The sequence below is a fragment of the Pseudonaja textilis genome, chromosome 7 (assembly GCF_049901715.1).
Source record: "Pseudonaja textilis isolate UNSWEBS1 chromosome 7, rPseTex1.2, whole genome shotgun sequence".
Lineage (NCBI taxonomy): Eukaryota > Metazoa > Chordata > Lepidosauria > Squamata > Elapidae > Pseudonaja > Pseudonaja textilis.
Genome location: NC_141996.1, coordinates 55508021 through 55535301, shown reverse-complemented (window position 1 = coordinate 55535301; position 27281 = coordinate 55508021). Strand labels below are relative to the sequence as shown.

At 43.7% G+C, this 27281-nt stretch overlaps 1 protein-coding gene across 3 annotated transcripts in view; it reads right to left on the bottom strand.

Annotated features, from left to right (window-relative positions):
* Positions 1–5540: 5540 nt before the first annotated feature.
* LOC148125348 (uncharacterized) overlaps positions 5541–27281 on the bottom strand; it is a 167026-nt gene continuing 145285 nt past the window's right edge. For 2 of the 3 annotated variants that reach the window (XR_015744370.1, XR_015744372.1), the window contains one exon: positions 6469–6698. Coding sequence is in view for 1 of the 3 variants with exons in the window: in XM_087937688.1 (XP_087793814.1) it covers positions 6208–6698 (491 nt within the window). In the remaining 2 variants the exon portion in view is untranslated. Of the gene's footprint in view, positions 6699–27281 lie in introns of all 3 variants that reach the window. The other variant, XM_087937688.1, reaches the window with a different exon arrangement.

Below are 27281 nucleotides of genomic sequence, written 5' to 3'. Positions count from 1 at the left end.
TGGCTGGAAGGCGTGCGCATGGGCAGTGAAGGTAAGTTTGGCTGGGGCTCACACGCCCACACAAATGGTTCCATGTGCGATCTGTGGCATGCGTGCCATAGGTTCGCCATCACGGCTATATAACATTCTCAGATGAAAGATTGGGTTTCTTTGTGTTATGTCCCTGGAACTTGCCAAAGTCCCCACCCAGGTCCGTTCATGCTGCGGGGGCGTTTGCTGCCCCTCATTGGCTGGCTTCCCTCGACAGCTATAAAAGCCAGCTGCAGGGTTCGGTCAGCCGCTGTTCGCTGTGAGCCTGCTCCAGGCAGGGCTAACACGTTCAGTCCTTTATTACTTTAATAAAGTCTTGTTGCATCCATGCCCTGGTCTAGCCTCTCATTGCTCAATCTACAACACTGGCGACGAGGATGGGATGGCTACCAGAGGCAATCCGCAACAGCTGAAATCACTCAATTGCTGAGCCGCAGCCGCGCCGCCGGAGAGCTCGGTCAGCAAAAGCGAAAGGAAGAGCGTCTGTAGCCGCTCGGTTAGCAAGCTACAGGGAAAGTGAAGCGCTGCGAGCCGCAGCCGCTCAGCTCAAAAAGGGCGTGAAATTCAAACGGCTGTCATTTGAATTCGAGTCGGAGTACAGCGCGGTGCTGTCATTCCGGGAGTCTCTGACGCCAGCTCAGGGCGCGAGATTCAAATCACTGTCAGCTGCGGTCAGCCATTATCGCCTGCGCTCTCCAGGAGCGCGAAATTCAAATAACGCTGCCAACGACCGTTGCAGCCTGATCCATAGCTTAACCCAGAGAGAACAGAGAGATTCTGTGTAACCTCTCAAGAGCTGAAGTCACTAGCCTGACAAGAGCACGAAGGGCCATTTGTCGTCCCAGAGAGATCTCACAGCAGCGTAACCTGCAGAAGTTCACAACATGAACTCCAACCCAGCCTTCCCACCGTTCAAGCCTGATGAAGAAAAGTGGGAATCATACAAAAATCGTTTTAACCACTACATCGATGCCATTGGTCTGGCTGATGCTGGGGAGCACAGAAAGAAGTCATTCTTCCTCAGTTATTGCGGAGCCATCGTTTTTGATACCGCCACAGCACTCGTTGCCCCACGTGAGTTGAAGAATGTTCCCTGGGCAGAATTGCTGGAGATCCTCACCAATCATTACTCCCCCAGGCCCTCACAGATCGCGAGGCGTTTCACCTTCCGGATGAGGAAGCAAGCTGAAAAGGAAACCGTCAACCAGTATATGGCCGCCTTGAGGACTGCAGCTCTCTACTGCGGGTTCGGGAACTATTTAGATGACATGCTCCTCGACCAGCTCGTCTGCGGGGTCAAGGACCTTCACCTTCAAAGGCGACTACTTGCCAGGAAGGATCTCAACCTCTCCCAGGCCATCGAGGAAGCCTTGGCTGCAGAACTGGCAACCCAGTCAGCCACCGAAATTCAAGGTCCCGTTCCCAAACAAAGCTGCGCCACCATTCACTCAGAAGAGGTGGTCAACGAAGATGATCCCAACGATCAAACAGACATCCACCGCCTCGCTCATGCCAAACAACCACAGGTAGGAACCAGGCAAGAAAGCAACAGTGCGCCCAAACACATCATCCTATGCCTATCCTGTGGCGGACCTCACTCGAGAGCTTCGTGCAAATTCAAAGGTGCCATCTGCAACAATTGACACAAAAAAGGCCACATCGCCAGGGTCTGCCAGGCCGCGCACAACTCAGCACAAAAGGTTCCTTCCTTTTCCCATTCTGGACCCCAAAGGCAAGTACTAAATTGTCACACTTGCTACCATGCTAACCACACCTGTCATTCTATTAGTAAAATCACACTCTCCATTTTATTAGAAGGTAAACCTTGTCGTATGGAGGTTGACATGAGGTCAGCACTCTCAATCATCTCTTGGAGCACTCTCAAGAAAATCCAGCCCAGACTATCCAGAAACCAGCTCCAGAAGTGCCAGATCACCTTGAGGGACTATCAGGGGAAGGACATTCCAGTACTCGGCAAAGGCAAGTTCCTTGTTAATTTTAAAGCTTTCAAAGGCCACCTGCCTCTAGTGGTAGTTAACGGCAACCTCCCTAGTCTCTTGGGGCTTGATTGGTTCCCCTACCTCGGCCTAGGGTTAACAGGAGTCCATGCTGTCTCAGCTTCTGACACTGACTCCTTATTCACTGACTACTCAGACGTATTCAGTGATGAGCTGGGGTGTTATAACGGTACCCCCATCTCTTTTGCAGTTGACCCCCAAGCGGTCCCAGTCCGGCTGAAACCTCGTAGAGTCCCATTCGCCATTCGGCCTAAACTGGACGCAGAGCTGGATAAATTATTAAAGCAAGGGGTCATTGAGCCGACAGACTTCGCCAAATGGGAGACGCCAATTGTCACACCCCTTAAAAAGGACGGCAGCCTGAGAATTTGTTCGGATTACAAAACAACAATTAACCGCTTTCTACAAGTTAGCGCTTACCCAGTCCCGGTCATTCAACATTTATTGCATACCTTTGAGCCTGGCAACATTTTTGCCAAATTGGACATGTCACAAGCGTATCAACAGTTCCCTGTTGACAACCAAACAGCCGAATTACAAACTATTGTGACCCACAGGGGTGCCTTCCGGTGCAGGCGTCTCCAGTTTGGCGTAAGTGTTGCCCCTGGCATCTTCCAATCCCTCATGGAGCGTATACTTCAGGGCCTCCCTGGCGTAGTGCCCTACTTCGACGACATATTGGTCTCGGCCAGGGACAGGCCCCAACTCTTCCAGAGAGTCAGAGCAGTGTTAGACAGGTTCAGACAGCATGGCCTCAAATTAAAAAGGGAGAAATGTGCCATTGCCATTAGACAGGTGGACTTTCTGGGCTATAGAATTGACGCCTCAGGCATTCACCCCCTAGAATCCAAGGTCAAGGCAATCCATAAGGCACCCACGCCAACCACTAAAGCCGAGCTACAAGCCTTTTTGGGATTATTGAACTTCTATGCCTCATTCCTACCTCACAAAGCATCAGTAGCAGAGCCTTTACACAGGCTCTTAGATAAAAAATCACCTTGGCACTGGGGACACAAGGAAGACACCGCTTTTCGCGCAGTCAAATCACTGCTCACATCAGACGCGGTCCTTATTCAATTTGATCCACATCTCCCATTGGTACTAGCAGCGGATGCATCCCCTTTTGGGATTGGAGCCGTATTAAGCCATAGACTACCCAACGGCTCCGAGGCACCAATCGCTTTCTTTTCCAGAACGCTCTCAGCAACAGAGCGTAACTATAGTCAAATCGATAAGGAGGCTTTAGCCGCAGTGGCAGCGGTAAAGAAATTTCATGAATTCCTTTTTGGCCACAACTTCGAACTAATCACAGACCACAAGCCTCTCCTGGGTCTTCTATCTGGAGACAAGCAGACTCCCCAAGTGTTGTCTCCCAGAATGACGAGGTGGACCTTGTTCCTGGCGGCATACTTGTACAAGCTCATCCACCGCCCAGGAAAAACGTTAAGCCACGAAGACGCCCTCAGCCGCTGCCCCCTGCCAGCTCCAGCTGAGGACCCGGCCCCGGTCCATGCCATCTTCGATGTCACCGAGCTCGACCTTCCTGTCACCGCTCTCGACATCGCCACCAAATCCAAGACGGACAAAACAATCGCCCAGGTACTGGACTGGGTGAGGAGGGAGTGGCCGGGCTCTAACCTCGCAGCCGAATTCACACCTTTTAAGACCCGTCAACAGGAACTATCTAGCTTACAGGGCTGCCTGTTGTGGGGCACCCGAGTTGTCATTCCGGCCTCACTTCGCACACCAGTCTTGGAGGCACTACACGAGGGCCACCCGGGCATCGTCCGGATGAAAGCGTTGGCTCGGAGTTACGTCTGGTGGCCTGGCTTGGACGACGACATCGTCAAGTGGGTAAGCTCTTGCCAACCCTGTCAGGAATCCAGACCATCCCCTCCAGTCACCACCCCCACAAAGTGGGAGAGCGCCAACGCGCCTTGGTCAAGGCTTCACATTGACTTAGCGGGGCCAATACACGGCAAAACCTTCCTGGTGGTCGTAGATTCATACTCTAAATGGATCGATGTGGCCCAACTATCCACGACCACCACGCAAGCGGTTACCAAGGCCTTAACCCGCCTATTCGTAACACACGGGCTACCAGATACCATAGTTTCGGATAATGGCCCCCAGTTTGCCTCAACAGAATTTAGCTGCTTTGCCACCAATCTTGGCATCCGACACATCTTCACGGCCCCCTTTCATCCTGCCAGCAACGGACTGGCGGAGAGAGCCGTTAGGTCCACAAAAGAAGCGTTAGCCAGATTCAGCAAAGAAGACTGGCATCACAGACTCTCCCGCTTCTTACTGAGCCAACACTCAACCCCTTGCATGGTCACCAACAAATCCCCAGCTGAACTTCTGATGGGTAGATGCCTAAGAACTGTGTTGGACAGGCTCCACCCTCACTATTGCCCTGACACCCCTCTCGCTTCAATGACGGGGGTCAGAGATTTTGTCTTGCAGGAACATGTCTTTGCAAGGAACTATGCCGGAGACCCACTTTGGATTCCAGGAGAGATAGTAGCCATCACCGGTCCCAGGTCGTACCGGGTCCAGCTGGAAGACGGCCGCATCTGGAGAAGGCACCTGGACCAGCTAAGGAAGCGACAGGGTACCCTCGCCAGTGCCGGATCATGGGCTCAGGTCAGCCCCCAGGTGCCTCACCAAACTCTCATCGAAGACCATTCCAGAGGCTCTTCGCCACCATCACCCGAGCCAAGGGAACAGGCAGTAGACCGGGACTGCCCGACGGGTCCTCCGCCTGAACCATCAGATGGGGCCACGACATCGCCGGCCAGAAGCACTGCACCGGTACCAGCACAGACCCCCAAGCGAGGTTGCACCCCATCACCAACCCAACCAGTTTCCTCGAACTCTGAGACACTTGGTAACTCACCGGAGTTACGACGCTCGGGGCGCCAGCACAGACCACCCGCTTATTTAAATGACTATGCGTGTTCGCATCTGGGGGGAAGGGGTGTTATGTCCCTGGAACTTGCCAAAGTCCCCACCCAGGTCCGTCCATGCTGCGGGGGCGTTTGCTGCCCCTCATTGGCTGGCTTCCCTCGACAGCCGGCTATAAAAGCCAGCTGCAGGGTTCGGTCAGCCGCTGTTCGCTGTGAGCCTGCTCCAGGCAGGGCTAACACGTTCAGTCCTTTATTACTTTAATAAAGTCTTGTTGCATCCATGCCCTGGTCTAGCCTCTCATTGCTCAATCTACAACACTTTGCTTCCCTTATATTATGGTATATAATATAAGGAAAACTAATATCTGCTGATATTAGAATGTCTCCCTTCAGTTTGAATCAATCCATATTGTCAAAAAAGGTTTCAAGCACATATTTTTAGGAGATATGAATAAACCAATGGATTTCCTTCTACTCCTTCATACTTTTGTTATGCTTGAACAAAGCCATGGCATAATTTGTGAGATTAGCTTCATGGAAAATACATTTCAGTTGTGCAGTTTGCAAAATGGTGAATTCCATGCACAAATGGAACAGCTTTATTTATAGTGATTTATAAGCAGTATATCATATGAGATATCTTATGTTCTGGTATTAAATCAAGTCCCATGCTTAAAATTGATCAACATTCTTCTCATGACTATATTTGCAGAGAATAGAGAATGCTTAACAACAATAAGTATCTGGAGATCTACCACAGAGTCTTGAGAAATATTCTAGACTGATCTTAGAATGATAGTACAGATGATTCCTCAAAAGCACTACTTTCTTCCATATACTTTCAGATTTTAATAAACCAAAATAGCCTATTTTGTCAAAAGCCATTGACCATAGTTGGTAGTTCAGAATACCACCTCTGACTGGCCCCGCCCCCATCTATTCTCTGCCTCCTGAGTCCCAGCTGATCGGCTTGGTGTTCTTTTGTTGCCCTGCACAGGAGAATGGAGCTGGAAAGCAGGTTAGTGGGTTGGGGAGAGAATGGGAATTTTACAGTATCCTTCCCCTGCCATGCCCACCAAGCCATGCCCACAGAACCTGTAGTAAAAAAATTTGAATCCCACCACTGGACTGTTCGGTGTAAAGGAGAGGGTCCGTAAGAATAGGAAGGCAATTTCAAGTTTCCTTGATGGAAAATAATTCATGGCTGCTTCTTAAAGCTATCTTCAAAACTGAATTGTTACAGTTCAATTCTAGAATACACGGTGCCTAGTCAGGCTGCCTTTGACTGTACTGTTTAACACTTTTTTCCCCTTAATTTTAACACAGAAATTATCCTGATCACTCACTGTACTTAGAAATATAAAGCTGGTGAAGCAGGTTGGATTGCTTGATCCCTGCTTAGGAAAATCCATTGTGTCAATATAGTTCAGACACCACTCAAGGCCATCAAAAATATAACCAAATATCGCTTGTCTCAGGAAGGGAGAGAAAGGCAGACGTAGACAGACAAATACGTTCCAGTGTACACTTTTAAGCATCCTTAATTTCTGCATGTATATGGCTTTTTTTTTCTGGACTCCAATAAAAAAGTGATCCAGCAAAGCTATATCTGTGAATCTTCTGCTGAATAAGTAAGTTCCTGAATTAGGGGTCAGCCTCTGGAGAGCCACGATTTTTGCCATGCTCAAGGGGTGTCTGACAGACACATTCTTTCTCATCGCCATAAGAGAAGATCCTTTATCTAGAGATGAAGAAAAAGATATGGTTACATAGTCTTACTAACCCACTAATCATACTTTGTAGTACGGTGCTTTAGTATCAGCATGAAATGGCATCCCAGACAGATATGAGCTAGACAGACTAGTATTATCAATGAAGTTCCTGCAGTAGCTGCAATTCTTCAGCATAAAGTACCTAACTTATTGTATATGTGGGAATTCAAGGACATTTTTTGGCTTTCTTAACATAACTTCGCTATATTGTTGTTAGTTCATTCTTTTGTTATGTTTTTTTCCTCTTCTGGAAAACTGTATTGTTTCTCTTAGTTATTGTATTACTCTTAATTACTGCTTTTAAAGATTTGACCGATCATTTGAGCCAAGCAGTTCTCTACATTATATACATAAATAAAAATAAATGCATAATATATGAAACATCTCGCTGACATCTTTCTCACCAACCAAACTCAAATAGTATTTATAATTTTCTTAATGATTAAATATGCTGAAAAATGGGCAACCCTCCTGACCCCGAACACACTTGAACAGCCAAACTAATTTTGCAATGTGTAAATAATTTTGAGGAGCTGATCAAACTGGTAACTTTCAACCAGGAAATTCATTGCCCCAGACAGAGGAAGCATACAATGTATGAGCATGCTGCCGAGTTTCAGCTGTTAACTCTTGATGTAGTCTATCAAGTTGTAAAAGGACTTATTAACCAATTCAAATATGGACTATAATGACTCCTCTCTGTCTGAGTTGAATGCTCAGTACATAAATGCTACTTAAATTTTAGTCTGAAATTCTACAGATACCGGGAATAAATGCCATGGAATCTAGTGGAGATACTTTTGAGCACTTATTGAGTAGAATAAAGATGCTGCCAATTTCCTTCTCATTTTATTCTCAGATTTCAAAGAGGATTATATTATCTTCTTACTGTTATTATAATTTCAACAAATTTCAAAGGATAGAATATGAAAATGTATTTTAGATTAGGCAGTGTGATTAAACCAAATCTCACATATGAAAATCAAGTCTTGAATTGCTGGGCCTAAAATATTATAGTCTTATAGTCCCTGAAATTATTCGTATAAATACAGTATATGACATGTCATAACAAGGTGGAGAGATAATGTGACTCAAACCTTTCTTACAAAACTTTGCATACTGAAAACATAGCTGATATTTAAGAGCAAATAACTCCTTATTTATTAAATAATTGATTTTGAAATAGCAATGTCCTTGAAAATGTAGATTCTAGTAGATTTAGCAAAAATTAGACTAGTGCTTTAGCAAATCAATCTCTTTTCATTTAAATCTGTTAGAATTAAAGAACATAAACATAGAAAAAAAGATAGAAAAATGGGAATATCCTCAAATGAATGCAATTGGTGTTAGGGATGTAACTGCCATGTATATGGCCTAGTTAATAAAACAGTTTGATTTTGGCTGCCTGTACTTATTTGCAAATAAGGTGGTTTGGTCATTCCTATGGCTTTCTCTCCAGTGTAGATAGTTTTACCCAGAAAAGCAGCTTGGACAGCAAAAGAGAAATATTTCAGGCAGAATAAAGGATGAGCTGAAAACGAAGAAGCTAGAAAGAGAGTTACTGAGCAAGAATTTATCATAAGGAACAAGCCACAGAACATCAACAGATGGAAGAGAACAGATAGGCAGAATGAAACAGACAGTAAATCAAACAGTGCCAGAACTTTAGCAAAAAGCTGCTCTATGAAGTTGCCAGATCATCTTATCTAATTAGAATTAGTCATATATTAAAATAGTTGCTTATAGTTTTATCTTCCTCTCTTAGTAATATTCCAAATATAAAATTAAACATACTTAGTATTTGCACTTATTTATCCTTTTGAGATTTAGATCTTGATTTTCTTGGCTTGTTAAAAGATGAACACATAGAAATTTGCTTGAAAGGTACAAAAATGCATGTCTCTTCTTCATTGCCTTTTCTTTTTGTGCCATGTTTTAGGTCATGTTGTAAAGAATTCTGAGAGAATAATACCATTTGTTGCATGAATAAAATAAAATATACACTCGTTACCCTTGAAATATTATGTATATATAAATTCTGGGCAGAAGCAGGGGTGGGCTTCAAAAATTTTAGTAAAGGGTTCACTGGCCGGTTGCTCGGTGGGCATGGCCATGGTGGGTGTGGCTTAGTCGGTCTCCTGCACCATGATGGGGGCCATTTTTGCCCTCCCCAGGTCCCAGAGGCTTTCCTCGAGCCTCCAGGAGGGAGAAAACGGCCTCCCTGGGCTCCGGAGGCTCTCTGGAAGCTGGAAATGGGCCCATTTCTGGCCTTCCCAAACTTCTGGGAGGCCCATTTTTCACCCTCCCCAAGCCTTCATGCACGCCCTGCACTTACTGCATCCAATACAGGTCATGTGAGGACTCCTGGGGGGGGGGCAGAATGGGCAGGGTCAGCCAGGAGTGGGATTTGGGGGTTCTCTGAACTGCACAGAATCTTAGCTAGGGGCTCTCTGGAAACCCTGCGAACCCCCAGCAGCCCACCTCTGGGCAGAAGTAACTCCATGAAAAGATGGTGACAGAAATACATTAATTTTTTTAAACAACAGGAGTTAGATTGGATCAAATTTTAGTGGAGAATCCTGTCAACAGCAGCATCCCCAAAATAATATAATACAGAGCTTATGTCAGCCACCAAGAAGTTTTCTTGACATTTTTTTCTGCTTGATTCTTGTTGGCTGCCATAGAAATGGGGGGGAGGTTGGTATTGGGGGGAGTTTTCTGAAGTGCGAAGATGTTTCTGTGTGAACTAAAAAGGAGGGGATGCTTTCCTGCTTGCTGCGCAACTGAATAGACTTATCTCTACTAGGCCAAGGTCAACTGTCTTGGCATACCAAATGAGTGAGAAACCACCTGAAGATGTACCTCACATGACATTATACACACCTCAGATTGGATGACTAGTCTGGACTCCTGGGGGAGGGAATTTGGGATAATTTTCAATATGTAATTTCCGCGCCTATTTGCCTCAGATCTTGGCTTTCCTTTTTTTTTTTTGTAAATTTTATTTGAGTTTTCACAAAGAGAAGAAAAATACAAATAAAACATCTTTTTTGAAAGCAGCATAATCCCGGGTTACGTTTCTTTGTACAGACACAAATTCAGGTTCATGCTCATTTTTATATTCTATTCCATATCTTATTACTATTTTACATTTTCTGCATAGCTTCTCCTCTCTTTTAATTTTCTCAATTTTATTTTAATTATCTCATCTCAATTCAAATCATTGTATTTATATTTTTTGTCTGTCCTGTTTCAATTATCTATTATCTTTTCTCACTAAACAAAATTTCTCCTGTAGTTACTGATTGAAGTATGACGCCTTTATATCTTTTCCCTAAAGTTGTAACATTCAATATAATACATAACTTCCATTCAGATTCTGCTTGGTACATTCTTAAAATACACACTGTATTCTTAAAAAAAGAAAAAAATTATAACTGTATATAATTAAAACAACATTCCATTCCAATTCAATTCTATCATTAATATTAATATTCATTAAAGTCTTAACATCTTTAACATTACTTTTCAATTAAATATCATACTTCTATGGGAACAATTATAAGCTTTCCATAGTTAATTTCCCCCCTCTTCACTTATATTTTATAAATCATTGACTAATTAAAATGTTCCCGTTCCTTCCTAATTCAATTTTCTCATTTATTTTATTTCACTTATTTTATTCGCAAACATTTCACTAAATTACACTAACTATTTTATTTTATTTCTATTACTATTATAACAATACAATCTTATGTACCTTTACAGAATCCCTTTTTCAGTTAGATTTTCACCCATTATCTCTAAATAGGTCCTGTTTCTCTATATCTTGCTCCGGTCCTTTGTAACTTCTTTTCCTTTCCTTCTTCCCTCTCTTCTTCTCTCTCCCCTTTTTACCCCCTTGTCTCTCTACCTCTAGTTCTCTCTTCTGTATTCCCCTTTTCTGTTGCTTTCCAGTATTATACTTATTTTTCAAATTATTTTTCTTTTCTTTGGTTGTTTTTTTAGTCTTAAATTCTCCATTCTCTTTTTCCCCCTTTCCTTTTTCTTCCCCACATAGAATTACTTGTTTATTAAAGATGGCTTCTTCTTTGTCCCAGTCTTCTTGTTTTGCAGTCTTTTCTTGTTGTTTCTCATAGTTCCAAATCTCCATTTCTAAGAATTGAAAAACAAAGCCAAAAGAACCCTTCCCTTCTTCTTTGTACTTTTTAAGTTCCATTTTCAATTCATCCAGAAGTGATGCCATTGCATAAATTTTTAAACAACCACCCGATTGATTTTAGTCATTCAAATATAATAACCAAAAATCCAAAAATCACCAAATAATCCAAATACATGCAAGCTGTTTCTTTTTTGCTCTTTTTTTTCACTTTCTCTTCCTGGGTACCTCTTCCTTACTATTTAGTTGCAAAGTTTCAGTTAAAATGTATCTTTTAGAAGTCTTGTTGAAGTTTTACTTTAGATTCTTTTTAATTCCAGGCAGTTTCCTCCCTCTTCCAGATCCTGCCCTTATTCTTTTTCTCTCCCTTCCTGCTTATGAAAAAGAAATTTTTTAATGTCCAGAAATCTTTATTATTCCTTTGGCATTTTGTTTTATTTTCAGCTTAATTGCCTATTGATGTCAAAGCGGATTTTTCTGATTTCTTATTTAAGTCTCTTAGTTGTCAGTATAGGGAAGGAGAGAGAAGAAAAAAAAAACCCAAACCTTTCCCTTTTCACTTTCCTTCACTGCTTCCGACTCTTCTTTGGGAACAATGTTATTTTTTGTAAGTTTAAATTCCAGGGTACCTTGGTTGTTGCTTTTACAATTTAACCCAGTCAGCCAAAACTTTCACTTCTTATGTTCCTCCTGCATGTTCTTTTCCGGTCGAGTTCATCTTTGTGGTGGCCATTTCTGACCACTGTTGCTACGCCTTCGGGAAAGGGAGTAATGGCCAGCTGAGGAGGAGAGATGAGGCTCTCCTCGACCCTGCTGGCAGTCTCTCCCCTCTTCACCACCTCTATGGGGTGGCTTAGCCCCAAAACCAGCCAGCTCGGGGTGCTCCAGCGGCGAGCCCAGACAGAAAACGCGCACGATTGCGGATTTCTGTCTGTCGCTGAAGCCCTTCAAACCGGAAGTGATCTTGTCTTTCCTTTTGTTACTATCACTTCTAATCCAGTAAAAGTACCTTTCTCTATTTTAATGTAGTCTAAGGATTTATTTCCTGGATTGTGAATGGAAGCACAGCTGACATAAAGCAAGATCTCTCTTTACCAGCCCACCTGGAGATTAACCTCTGCCATGGGGGTTGAAGAAATGTCTAACCAAGGCAGTGATCAAGAAGATTTGGGAGCTGCCAGAGCTGTCATGCCCTTCACAGCTCCTTTTCAGTCAAGGGGAAGCCAAGCTGCTGTATGCATTGCAGATCAAGGAGAAGCTAGTGATTCATCCCAAATGGTCTTTGAGAGTAGGATGGATGGAAATACTGGAGGAGCTCCCCCCTGGAGTGACAGCTGCCAGATGCCAGTGGGGAGAAGCTGCCTGGAGGGAGGAAGACAAAGACTTTGCATTTATTGCATGAAGCTCTGGAGAATCAGAGAGCTAGACAAAGGTATGTATTGCCTGTGCGTGAAGAGGCTGGTAAGCAATTGGGGGTGGGGGCAGAAGCCTCTGTAGTCCCAGAAGTGTTTTCCATAGCCCAGCCAGGGCCAGTACTGGCTGCAGGAATGCCAGCGGCTGCTGTAGCTCAACCTCCCCCCCCCCCCGTGCGGGGGCAGCCCCATGGAGGTACCAAACTCCAAAAGTTCCTGTGTTGGAAGTAAAATACAGAGGGGATTCCAAGGAGTTCTTTATTTATTTAATTTTATTTATTTTGATTTGTCAGCCGTGTGCAAGATAATAGGTATAAGTATATACATAGTTATGAATACATGAAATGGGTACATATAAGAAAAATAAAAGAAACAATAGGACAGGGACGGTAGGCACGTTGGTGCGCTTATGCACGCCCCCTACAGACCTCTTAGGAAAGGGGTGAGGTCAATAGTAGACAGTCTAAGGCTAAAGTTTTTGGAGTTAGCCCAAATTTGGAATCATATGGAGGAATATGGGGAAGATTTTGCCTCAGAAGCAGCCAAATTGAGGTGTCAGCCTTCAAGATTTCTTACCTTTGTTTTGCATCCTTCGGTTGTCATAAGTAACAAGGGGGAGGAGGGGTGAAATAGTTATGGGAAGTGAGGTGGAGGTTTTGAGAGAATAAACTGTATAAGTTGGGGTGGGGGAGTTTCTTGTTTATGCTTCTTTTCTATACTATGCGCAAGCGCACCTCTTTATCAAAATAGGCCAAGGTCAATGGACAGATGCCTCATCACCACCTGAAGATGCCCACATGACATTACATACAACTTGTAATTGGATGGACAATTTGAACTATTGTGGGTGGGAACATCGCCATCACTTTGTATATGTGATTTTTGCGCTCAATTCCTCAGATTCAGAATTCCTTTGATGTTGCCACTTGATTTTCAGTAAAAGATATCTTTTATCTAATTAATGGAGTCTAAGTGTTTCTTTCTTGGATTCTGAATGGAGCATCAGCTGACATTATTCTGAATCTCAGTTTACCAGCCCACCTGGAGAATTAATACTTTTTCTTCTGAGGGGGTCTGAAAACAATGTCCAATCCAGCCAGTGACTAAGAGGATCTGGGAGCTACTGGAAGACCAGTTTCCCTGCTTCTAGATGCTTCAGGGGAGGCCGAGCTGCTAGCCGGGCTACATCTCAATGAGAAGCCAGCTGTAAAACCTAAATGGTCCCTGGAGGTCGGCTGGAAGGAACCGGAGGAAGAACCCCCTCCAGGGGTGACCACTACTTGACGGCATTGAGGAGAAGCATGGCAAGAGGAACAAAGAAATAATCTTTTATTAGCTCAAGCCATAAAACTTTTGAATGAAGCTGTCAGATGAACCCAACCTGATCAAAGGTATGAAAGGGAAAAGGGGGAGGCAGCCCCAGGTATGAGAGCCCAGGCAGCCATCCCCATAAATCAACCTGGGCCAGTGCAACAGGCAGCAGCAGCCCAGGGCCCCCCGGAGGGGGAAGCAATTGCCAGAATTGGAGCTCCAAAGGTGCCTCCATTGGAAGTAAAATATGGAAGGGATCCCAAGGAGTTAGGGTTTTTTTCTGGCTCAAATGTGGAATCACATGGAAGACTATGGTAAGGACTTTTCCTCAGAGGCAGCTAAAGTCAGATGTGTTACCAGGGCTTTGGAGGGGATGGCTGCAAAATGGATGGTGAGTTTGCATAATGATAATGCCCTCCAGTTGATGAATTACGACCTGTTCATGGCAGCGTTGCATGCCAGATTTGAAGACCCACTAACCGAACGTAAGGCTAGGATTAGGATGAAAACCATAAATCAGTGGTTGAATACACCCAGGAATTTAGAGAGCTGGCATGCCATATTCGAGGCTGGTCCCAGGGGGCCCTGATAGATGCTTTTAAAGATGGGTTGAACAAAGATGTTTATCAAAGCTGCATTGCCAGAAAAGACCCCAGTGATCTGCAGCTGTGGTACGTGTTGGCAGCAGAAGTGGAGATTGATCTGACCCAAAAGAGATGCAGGGGTGGCTTTGGTTTGAGCAAATCATCCCCCACCAGCCCTTCAGAAGCCCCAAAATCCCAAAAGGGAAGATCGGCAGCAAACACTGCATGCTTCCAATGTGGGAAGGAGGGTCACCGGGCTGCAGACTGCTGTGCCAAGCTGGAGCCAAAGGGGGTGCCAGGGGGAGGAAGAAAACCTGAAAAACTCCAGTCAAGCCACGTGAAATGGCTCTTAAAGCAGATGAGGTTGTAGAGATTGCCCCTCCGAAAGGAGAGGAGCTGGGAACTCTGACCTCTTCTGGTGAGAGTGAATCCGAATCTGAAGATGACCATCTGGCAAGTCCAAACAAGGGCCCAATGACCATCCCAGTGAGATTAAGGACCCCAAGGACCCCAAGGGGAAATGTTGGCCTTGTTAGACTCAGTGCATAATCAGAAGTCATGGAGAAATTGGGTTTAAGGCTAAGAACTTTAAAAACTCCCATAGCATTTTGCTATGGATCAGTAGCTGGGGGCAGCCCTGCATATTTCATAACAGAACCAGTGGAAATGACGATGGGAAGACATAGAGAGACTTTGTGTTTTATTGTCACCCCTGGGATGGAGTGCCCCCTACTACTAGGCTTGCCCTGGCTTCAGAAGTGGAACCCCCAAGTAGATTGGAGGAGGGGATCATTACACAACCCTGACCAACCCCCAGAAGGGAAGGGGCAATCTCAGCCAAACTCCCAGAATTCCACAGAGTTGGCATCCATGGGCAGTGAGAACCTGAGTGGGGGCGGAGAAAATCCCTGAAGAATATTGGGATCTAAAGGAGGTGTTCAGTGAAAAGGCATTGGACGAGCTCCTCCCACATCGCCCAACAGATTGCAGTATTGAAATTTTACCAGGAGTGAAACTCCCAAAACCTAAATTGTACCTGATGACACTGTGGGAGCTAGAAGAGCTGTGGCCATTTATCAATAAAAATCTTGAACGAGGTTTCATCCAACCTTCTAGGCCTTGGGTAGTGGCCCCAGTATTGTTCCACGAGAAGAAAGATGGCTTATTTCATTTGTGTGTTGACTATAGAAATTTAAATGCTATTTTGGTGGAGAATGTGTACCCCACTTCCCTTGATGAAGGACATGTTGGCCCATCTAGCCAAAGGGAAAATTTTTACGAAACTCGATTTGAGAGAAGCTTACTACCAAGTTCAAATCAAGGAGGGAGATGAATGGAAAACTGCTTTTAATTGCCCAATGGGATGTTTCCAATTCAACATTCTCCCATTTGGTCCATAGGGGGCCCTGCTGTATTCATGCAAATGATAAATGAGGTTTTGCATGAACATTTATACAAAAGGGTACTGGATTATCTTGATGATACTCTTATCTACACCAAGATTCTCAATGAACTTGTGAAATTAGTGTGATCAGTTTTGAAAAAACTTTGAGCTGCTGAACTGTACGTGAAGTTATCCAAGTGTGAGTTCAACCAAGAGAAAATTGACTATTTGGGCTATCGCATATCACATGATGGCATAGAAATGGATCTGGGGAAAGTTCGCACCGTCTTGGAATGGACCCCTCCCCGCACCAGGAAGCAATTGCAAAGTTTCCTGGGATTTGCTAATTTTTACTGTCAGTTTATCCTGGCTTTTGTGAAGATTGCACTGCCTATTAAAAATCTCCTAAAAACCAAGGGGAGGTGAAACTGAAGCCCGGTCGACTGCTAGAGTGGTCCATGGAGTGTCAAGCCACCTTTGAGAAACTGAAATGACATTTTGCAGCTGAGCCGGTGCTAAAGCACCCGGACATGGATGCCCCTTTTGTAATCCAAGCCAATGCAAGTGATGTAGTGGTAGGGGTGGTGCTACTACAAGCAAACGAGATGGGGATTCTGCAACCGTATGCATACACCTCCTGTAAACTAACCGAGACAGAAAGAAGATGGTCCATTTGGGAAAAAGAAGCTTTTGCAGTTTGTTGGGCTCTATTAACCTGGAGGCATTTTCTAGAGGGGGCAAAACACCCCTTTGAGGTGTGGACGGATCATAAGAATTTAGAGGCTCTAAAAATGCCTCGAAAACTGTCGCCTAAGCAAGTTTGCTAGGCACAATACTTCAAACAGTTTAATTTTTCATTGAAGTACATTCTGCGGGGAAGAACTTCATGGCTGGTGCACTGTCTAGGCTGCCTCAATATAATAGTGCCCATCCAGAAATGATCCACCCTATTGTCCCAACTAGACAGTTGGTGGCTCTAATGGCTACTAGAGCCCCCCAAAAAGGGGAAGTTGATTTATCAAATGATTTATCTGCACAGCTAAAGGAAGCTCTGAAACTTGATGTTTGGTTCCTGGCTCACTCAAATAACTGTACAGTTAGAGATGGATTGGCATGGGTGGGGGCTAAATTATACGTGGCAGCAAGGTTGAGAAACCTAGTATAACAACAAGCTCACAATTCCAAAGCTGCTGGACATTTTGGGTTCATAAAAACCCTACACTTAGTTAAAAGGCAATTTTGATGGACTATTTGAAAAAAGGACATTGAAACTTATATGGCCAAATGGCCGCCTGGTAAGCCAGCTGACCTACTACAAAATGTAACCAGACCGACTGCTCCATGGAAAGAAATTTATATGGATTTTATAGTGGAATTACCTGAAAGCGGGGGAAATACAGTTATTTGGGTGGTAATGGATTTGTTTTCCAAACAGGTATATTTCATACCTTGTGCAAAAATCCCATCTGCGAAAACTTTAGCTAAACTGTTTATTTTACATGTCTATAGGTTGCATGGTGTTCCTGAATGGATAATTTTGGATAAGGGTGTCCAATTCACCTCAAGCTTTTGGAAGGAGTTCCAGAAGTTGTTAGGCTCCACCCAGGGCTTAAGCTCCACCCACAAACCAATGGGCCTTGTGAGAGAACTAACTAGGTATTGGAACAATATCTTAGATGCTATATTATCAACAAGATGATTGGTTGGACTTATTGCCATTTGCTGAGGTGGCATATAACAATTCGGTTCATAGAAGCACTGATTTTACCCCATTTAAAGTTGCTTCGGGAGAAGACTTTGTACCCATACCCGAGCTTCAACGGGAGAAACCCAATGTTCAGTCATTGAGTGAATGGATAACCCAACTCCAGCTTACCTGGCCGATTATCCGTAAAGCATTGGATGATGCTCATCAAGCTCATAAGTAATTTGTAGATAGAGAGCTCCACAAAAACAATATCAAGGAAGGGACAAGGTTTTCTTGTCCACTAGATATTTGCAAACGACACAAAAGTCTAAAATGTTGGGGTCTAAATATGTTGGACCTTTTCTGGTTGAACTGATTGTGAATCCCGTGGCAGTCCAACTGCAATTACCTAAAACCCTTAGAAGGATTCATCTTGTCTTTCATGTTAGTTTGTTGAAACCTGAACATACCTCTGACCTGAGACCAGCTAAGGTTGATCCCTCTGTTCCTCTTCTGACTGAGGGTGAACAACATTTTGAAATTAAAGGAATTTTGGATTCTAGGAGACAAAGAGGTTGACTCCAGTATTTAATCATCTGGAAACACTTTCCTCTTTCCCAGTCAATATGGGTGAATGAGAGGGATGTTTAAGCCACTAGGCTCATACAGACATTTAGTGCTAAATATCCTGACAAACCTTACAATATTGTAGGATGTGTAACATGTATATTATCCTTTTATCTCGTATTCTCTTTCTTTGATAGGGCTAACGCCTCTTTTGCAGGAGGGCCAAATGTCAGCCTTCAAGATTTCTTTCCTTTCCTTTGTATCTTTCGGCTGTCTCAAGTAATGGGGGGAAGAGGGGTGAAATAGTTATGGGAAGTGAGCTGGAGGTTTTGAGAGAATACACTGTATAAGTTTGGGGGGGGAGTTTCTTATTTATGCTTCTTTCCTATGCTATGCTTAAGCGCACTTCTTTATCAAAATAGGCCAAGGTCAACGGACAGATGCCTCTTCACCACCTGAAGATGCCCCACATGACAGTACATACAACTTGTAATTGGATGGACAATTTGAACTATTGTGGGTGGGAATGTTGCCATCACTTTGTATATGTGATTTTCACGCTCAATTCCTCAGATTCAGAATTCCTTTGATGGTACCACTTGATTTCCAGTAAAAGATATCTTTTCTCTAATTAATGGAGTCTAAGTGTTTCTTTCTTGGATTTTGAATGGAGCATCAGTTGACTGTGTCACCACAGCCCTAGAAGGGACTGCAGCCCAATGGATAAATATAAATAATGATGATGCACCTCAGCTGAGGGATTATAACATGTTTATGGCAGCCCTATGCACCCGGTTTGAAGATCCCCTTGCTGAAAGTGAGGCAAAAGTGAGGATGAAAACCGTAAGCCAGGGGAGAAGGTCAGTTGCTGAATACACCCAGGAATTCCAAGAGTTGATGTGCTACATGTGAGGATGGTCCCAGGAGGCCCTGATGGAAGCTTACAAAGATGGGCTGAATGAGGATGTCTATCAAAGCTGTATCTCCAGAAGGGATCCTAGAGATATTCAGCATTTTTATGTCTTGGCACCTGATGTAGAAATTGATCTGGCCAGAAACAGATGTAGGGGTGGCCGCAACTGGAGTAAGCCTCCACCTATCACTCTGAGAGAGGCTCCTAAAGCTCAAAAGAGTGGGTCAGCAGTGAAACCCAAATCCACAGTGTGCTTCTGATGTGGGAAGGAGGGTCATTGAGCTGCTGATTGTTGCACTAAACTGGATGTCAAAGGAATGTTGGCTGGAGGAAAGAAAGTCAAAAAATCTCCTGCCAAGCAGCATGAAACAGCTCTGAAGGCCATGGAAGTCATTGAGTTAGCTTCTCCAGGAAAAGTGGAGCTGGGAACTCTGACCAGTTTGGGTGAGTCTGTGTCCGATTCCAATGACAACCCCCTGGTACATCAACAAGTGGTCCGCATAACCACCCCAGTGGAATTAAGGGTACCTTGTCTGGCGCCTAGGGAAAGATGTTAGCCCTGTTGGACTCTGGGTGTATCACATGTGTAATTAGCCCAGAGGTCATGGACGAATTTGTGTTGAGACTCAAAACATTGAAAACACCCATAGCATTTTGCCAGTTAGATGTGTCGGGCTCCAGATGTTTTCTGACCTGCTCTGGAACCTGACACATCGGCAGGGCATGCAAGGGGGTGACATCAGCAGCCATGGCATGTTACAGCCATCCAGAAGCTCCGGATTCCTTCCATTTTGTTCCAGAGCCATAAGCAAGATATGGCTGCCCAGGAGCTCAGAAAGAGGGAAGACCTGGTGGTCCTGACAATCCTGACACTTCACTGTGACAGAGCTGCTGTGTAGTGGCTGGGAGGCTGTGAAACCTGTACTGTATGGGGCTGCATTTGTGTGACTGTGACTGTTGCAACATTTGGGAATGGTGCGGGAAGCACAGGGTTGGGATAGACTGTGGAATAGGTTAGGGGGGTTGGATAGCATAGAAGCACAGTGGTGGATGATTAAGGGGTAGGATAGGAGATGCAGGATGGCAGGCGGATATTAGAGGTGGGCAGTATTAGGAGGGAGCAGATGTTGGTTAACCTGGGATTGTTTGCAAAGGAAGTATTTAAAGCACTGAGAGGTGATAGCTCTCAGCGCTGGCTTTTCATGGGTTTCCCATTTTTGCTGCTGTTAATCCTGACTGCTTAAATTAAAACTGAAATGTGATTACATCAAAGAATGAGTACTGTCTGCTTTGTGAGTAACTGCTCAGGAGTTCAGAGGCAGCTGAGAGAAAGCCAGCACTTCTTTATATTTGTATGCATTGTGGGAGATGGTGAAGGATGGCAGAAGGAATGAATCCAAGCTGTTTGGAAGGAGAGGTTGAGGCAGACAAAGCTGTGGAAGTGTTGGAAGATGGATTTGAGTGATTGGAGGTGGAAAAATGAAAACCCACCCCAGATGAAATGCAGAGGGTGGTCAGACCAAAGGTTTCCAGTGCTCGTAAAGAAGTACGTCTTAGAAGTACACCTTAGTTTAACCAGGCTGACCCAAGCAGGTCAGACTGGGGAATGCACCCAGTTAAAGGGGCGTGCAGTTAAAGGATTGGCGGGTGCACAGGTAGCCTGAATGGGAGAAAAATGGCTGGGCTGTGCCTGTTAGTAAAACTCTTGATATGCTGCGACTGCAATTTGGGGAGGTGACGGTACAGGAACTCCCTCCATCTTCAACAAAGGGGACTGAACATAGACAAAGTGTAGCACCCTCAGTCATAACCAGAGGTCCCTTGACCAGCTCCAACCCAAATGTGGAAGTCAGTAGAGGGTTGCACCGATATGATTTGCAGTCTAGACATGCTCATGATACAATGACCCCACCATTTAGATCTGTGGGGGAACCTGCTAGGCGAGACTCTGACAGATAGGCTTTGGAACAGGGTCTTGTGTGACCTCAACCAGGGAAATGGGGACCTCCCCCCTTGCATGCGTTTGATGGTGACCCCAACAGGGTAGCAGTATTTTTAGCTCAGATCATCAATCATATAGACCTGTATGGACAGTATTACCTCTTCCAATGGGCTGTGGTGGTAGCTGTTACGGGGTGTTAGATGGAGTGGCCAGAGAGTGGGCTGCAGATTTACACTGGGAACTGTCCCCTGAATTGGTGGACAATGGTCTTTTCTTGTCAGCCTTATGATCCTGGTTTGAAGACAACTCCAAGGGACAACAGGCTGAAGAGGATTTGTTAGCTTTAAGGCAATGGGGATGGCCATCAAGGGACTATAGTAACATATTTCGTTCGGTGGCTGGTTGGTTTCATGCCTGGCCAGAAAAACTGTTGATCCATTTGTTTAAAGGCGGCCTGGATCGTGAATTGAACCAGGCCTGTTTGTACAGGGGCCTACCACAATGGCTGCAAGACTGGTACCAAACGACTATTGAGTTGGATTCCGTTCTGAGGTAGTTACGAGCCCAAAGAGACGGTGGGTCTGGGATTAGGCCGGGACCTATTAGCCATGCAATCCCTATGAGTAGCGCTCCATCTAGGGGTCCACAAGTTCGCAGTTCATTTAGGTACTTTCGATGCAATAGACAGGGACACAGGGCAGCAGAGTCTCCTATACCACCATTGGGACAGGGACCAGGTACAGCAGAAACCACCACCCCAAGACCTACCCAAGGAGGATCTCCTCGTGGTTGAGGAAGTGGTGCCTGGCAGGCAGCAGAAAGATCAAGTGGTGCAAGCCAGATACACACTACCGCCAATATAGACAGATCAAAAGACAATGAGCCAATCTTACCCAGGTGTTCTGTTCTACCTGAGGGTGACATTCGGGAAGAAGGATCAGAGGATGACCCAATTGTAAGGTTGCCCATCTGCCCATTCATCATACCAGTCGTACTTCACAATAGGCAAATCAATCAGGTGGCGGATTTGGGGGCATTGATTGATTCGGGATGTATGAGGTGTTTGGTGACACAGGTGGTGGTGAATACATTAGGGTTGTGGGTTATACCACTGAACACTCCCATCAGATTTGAACAAGTGGATGGGTCCATATTAGGTAATAGTCCAGCAACACATAGAACTGAACCTGTGAAATGGTGATGGGAGAACACTGGGAGTGGTTCATTTGTAGTGGTTCAACATATGACCAAGGCAGTAATACTCGGTCTAGCCTGGTTAGATAAATGGAAACCTACAATCTCGTGGGAAGGAGGGTTCAGGAAGCTACGATTTACAGTGGGACCTCATCCCATAGAAACAAATAACGTTAAAACCAGGTTGGAGAAATCAATAGAAGAACTAACTAATAAAGACACATATCCAGTGGAATATAAGGACTTAGCTGAAGTGTTTAATGAAAAGGGCAGTGACATTTTACTACCACATAGGTCATTAGACTGTGCCATTGAACTGCTTCCAGTAGTGAGGTTACCTAAACCTAGCATGTATTCAATGACTCAGAAAGTATTAGAGGAGATGCGAAAATACATTGACAAGAACTTATCTCAAGGATTTATTCAACCAGGCCATTCCCACATAGTGGCTCCTGTATTGTTTTGGGGAGAAGAAAGATGGGGGCTTTGAGACTGTGTGCTGATTTCTGAGGACTGAATGCTGTCTGCTTGGAATCCTTGTACCCTCCACCATTTATGAAGGATCTTCTGTCCACATTGGCTAAAGGGCAAGTCTTTACAAAGTTAGATCTAAGCGAGGCATATAATTGGGTACGCATCAAGTCGGGAGACGAATGGAAGACAACCTTAAATTGCCCACTTGGTAGTTACCAATTTAAGGTCATGTCTTTCAGTCTACAAGGGGCTCCAGCTGTCTTCATGCAGCTGATTAATAACGTGTTGCATGAGCATTTGTATCAAGGCGTTCTTGTCTATCAGGATGATATTTGAATATATTCTAATAATATGAAGGAACAAGTTGAATTAGTAAGAACTGTACTCTAAAAATTGCTGGATGCTAAATTATACGTCAAATTGTCGAAGTGCGAATTTCATCATACAAGACTGGATTATTCGGATTATAAAATTTCAGGTGATGGTGTTGAGATGGACCCACATAAGGTGCAAACTATATTGGACTGGCAGTTGCTACACATGAAAACAATTGCAGAGTTTTTTTAGGATTTGCCAATTTTTATTGACAGTTCATTCCGTCCTTTGCTTCCATTGCCTTACCTTTGACCAATTTGTTAAGGACTAAACATCTTGGTATAACAAAACCAAAACTGAACCAAAAACTGGAGTGGACAGTATTGTGTCAGAAAGCGTTCGATAGGTTAAAACAGTTGTTTGCTAAGGAACCTATATTGAAACAGCCACACCTTGGGTGGCTATTTGTAATACTATGAGACATGATCTAGAAACCCATGTAAAACAATGTCCAGTCTGTGCTGTTACCAAAATATGTCCCGGAAAACCGCTAGGGTTACTACAATCTGTTGCTGATTACAGTCAATAGGATATTGCCATGGACGTCATAGTAGACTTACCTTCTAGCCATGGGTATACCGTCATTTGGACAGTGATAGACTTATTTTCAAAACAGGCACACTTCATTCTGTGTAAGGGGCTACCATCAACTCGGAAACTATCAGATATGTTTATCAAACACATATACAGACTATTTGCCTCAGATCTTGCTTTCCTCTTGTTGCTATCATTTCTAATCCAAGAAAAGTACTTTTATCTATTTTAATGGAGTCTAAGGATTTCTTTCTTGGATTTCGAATGAAGGCACAGCTGACAGCTTGAAGTAATAATTGTTTATATACTGTAAAAGCAATAGCACTTAGACTTATATACCACTTCACAATGTTTTACAGCCCTCTCTAATTGTTTTACAGAGTTAGCATGTTGCACCCAACAATCTGGGTCCTCGTTTTACCAACCTTTTTTATATCACTATCCCTGTGGAATAGTGCACTAGCACTCTTCTATTCCTTTCCTCCACAGCTGCTACTAATGCATATTGTCATCATAATTAACTGCTACTTTCCCTTATTAATTCTCCTAGCCCACTTCTAAAACCATGGTAGCCATCACTACATTTAAAGTATTATAATATATAAGTATAAAAATCTATAATTTAATAATTTATGAGAAGAAATATACTACTTTATCTATGAAATGTCTTTATGGTTCAACAGCAAATGAACCCCATGTCCTTTTGTTATGAGAATGTAAAGAAGAAAAAAGGTAAGCATCCACTTTTAACACAGTGTGTAATTTTACATACGGTGTCTCCCCCCTTCATTTACAAGCTGAAAAACATCAACTGATATAATCATTCCTCAAAAGTGAGCTGGTCCAGCAGAGTTGCCTGATCAGTTGGGCTGATCTTTGTATTTTCTTCAGTGCTACAGTAGCTTTTATATGAAGCAATAAAAAATTATGTGTTATTTCAAGTTTGGTAATGCACTAAATTTGTATAAATATCATTACCATTTGAATAAACTCATTAAAATCACTACTTTTATTCTCTAACATAAGATTTGGCTTGTCGCAACCATTGTATACTAAACTGCTGTCCTAAATTGCCATAATCCTAAGATTCTTCATGCATATTTAGGCCCCATCAGCCTGTTTAACCATATGTGTGGTTAAGAATAGGGCCTTTTAAAGATTTTGAGGGCCAAGCAGAACAAATATTCACTTGACTGTATGCACACATGTTTTTCTTACTGTATCCTAGTAATATTTCACTCATTTTTGTCTTAATTCTCATAACTCATTAATTGGGGCTATATGAGGAAACCTAAAATAAACTTGGCACTGCTTTTTAGCTTAATAGTTTTGCCAACTTAAAATAAAAAAAACATTTAGCTATAGATAATTTCATATATTAAATTATCTTTTGAATGGATATAAAATACCCCTTTGTCCCACATTACTTTTATAGTAGTCTTGAATTAGGGTGCTTCATCAACAGATGTTGATCAAATTTCCATTTCTATGCCTTTCTGCCAATTCAGAAAGGTTATTTCTTGAATGCTTCAACACCCCATTTTAAAAATATCCTATAAAATTTGAAGATAATCAGCAAAGCTCAAGCCTCAGAGCTGACTTCTAACTGTATTTAAAGGTAGAGCTTTCTTCAAATAGAGAAAAGGGGATTCTCTTTCACAGAAAGTGAAGCTAGTGGCTGTTATGCCAATAGAGAACAAGAACAGATTCATAGAAGACTGGCATCCTTGCTGTTAGACCAAAAGTACTGTGGAAGAAAAACAGAATCTTAATGGCAATAAACAGAATCTCAAACTGCCAATAAACAGTTTCACGTTTTAAAGCAAAGTTACTTTGCTATAATTATTGTACATCACTACAATGTTATTCTTAGTAAATCTTAAACCAGATAGGAAAGAATTTTTTTCTGCTGTCCTCCACTTCCAATGGTTGCTAGGGATCTGACATCAATTTGGATTTCCAATGACTTCATGTTATGTATATATGTCATTTTCTTGGCAGTAATAAATAACCAATAGAAAAGAATATTTGTAACTCAGGTTGAACCTCAGGGCCTTGGGCGCTCTTTGAGCTTGGTTATTTTCTTGCAGAGGTTTCATGACCAAATTAGTGATCACAATGAGAACAGACCCTAACTTTCTACTAGCACTGATGATGTTACTTAGTTTGCTAGTGAAATGTCTGCAAGAAAACAGATCTCACAGTAATAAATAAGCTGTTTGCCATTTCCTTTCGAGGATTTCCCCCCCACCCCATTCAAACTTTAAGATCCCTAGCAACAATTAGGACTAGCATACACTCTAGTACTGTCTTAGAACAGCAGCCTGAAATCTTAAACACTCAAAAGGCCATTTGGACTTGTTTCCCACAAAAATACTGGGAGCCAGAAAACCTGGGTGGGCGTGGCCAATTCAACATCACTCCTACCCAGTCACATGACATACACACCCAGCCATGCCTACCCAGGTTTTGTGGCTCCTGGTGTTTTCTTTTCTGTGAGAAACGGGTCTCTCTCTCTTCTCTGTTTCTTCTCTCTCTCTTTCTGTCTCCTCTGTCTCTGTCTCTCTTTCTCTCTCTCTGTCTCCTGTCTCTCTGTATCTCTTCTCTTTCTTTCTTCTCTCTCTCCCTCCTTCCTCTCTCTGTGTGTGTCTCCTCCCTCCTTCCCTCCCTCTCACAAACACTCCCCCCGGGGAAGGATGGTGGGAATCTGACATCTGGAGAGAGAGAACAGATGTGAAAAATCTGCTCTAAGAACCCTAAAAAAACCTCCAATGAGTGAGTGCATGTTTGTAAAGCAGCCCTCTTCCCAGCCATTCTGCATCCATGTGCAAGAGCAAGTTGCTGCAAGAATCTGTGTTTGGGTATAAGACAGCTCTTCACCATTGTATCTCTCTCTCTCTCTCTCTCTCTGTGTGTGTGTGTGTGTGTGTGTGTGTGTGTTTGCACAAGAACAGACAGAATAATGTAACTTGCCCATGCAGGTGCAGAGCCACTTATTTGGGACAAATCAGACACATGAACAATTCTTGTGTGCCTGACAAGGTCTGGTGGGCCAGGCACAGATAGAGACGGATCGTTACACTCATCCAGTACTCAGTCTCTGGGATGAACCAATGTGTGAATGGAGTGACAGGAGCTACAGCAACTCCGAAGCAGATCAGGTGCAGGGCAAACAAGGAGCATACTGGCAACTGCGGAGTCTCTCCCTTCCATCCAAGGTGCGACCCCTGCCGCAGGAGGAGGATGGGAGAAACACGCACATCTTGAATCTGTGCAAGCCTGTCACTCAGCCACTGCTGCTGCTGGTTCAGAGCCCACCTAGGATGGCAGACTAGTGGTGTGGCGATAATCAGCTGAGAGGTGGGGCACCTCAGCAACTGATATCCAGAAGGTGAGAGTGAGCCACCGGAAGAAGTGCCTTGCCTGCAAGACCCAGCAAATACAAGGGTGCTTTGCTCCTGCTCTGGAATATGGAGTGAGTGTCCATCCTCCGCCATCGCCCTTACCTTCTCAGGCCAGGCAAGGACTGACTGGGAGGGGAGGGTAAGGGGTAGGGCCAGCCAGTGGTGGTGTTCTGACCTAGGCTTCCTTAGAAAGCATAAAACCCAATCTAATCCTGACAAAACTGCTTTTATTTCCACAGCTGTGAATTACGTTCATTCACAGCTGGCCAGGCTTCACAAAGTCTGTCAGGGGAATGTTATTGACTTTCCCCCCTGCATTTTGTTCATCTTTTTCTATTTTGATGTCCAACTATGTTTGCATTTGGTAATGCATTTTTGGTATTACCAAAGGCTTAATATTTAACAGTACCTTGGGTTTTGCTTTCACATTTTACTTTCTTAAGATACTCTTCTAAGTATTCGTTATTTTCAGCTAATGGAAGTGGTGTCATCATCTTAAAATCCCAATGGAATGCTGTGTTGTTAAATCCTCTATTGTAAGAAATATCCATATTAGGCCTGTGCAAACTCAGATGATTCAGACAATGTACTTTGGACTCTGCCTGTGAATGG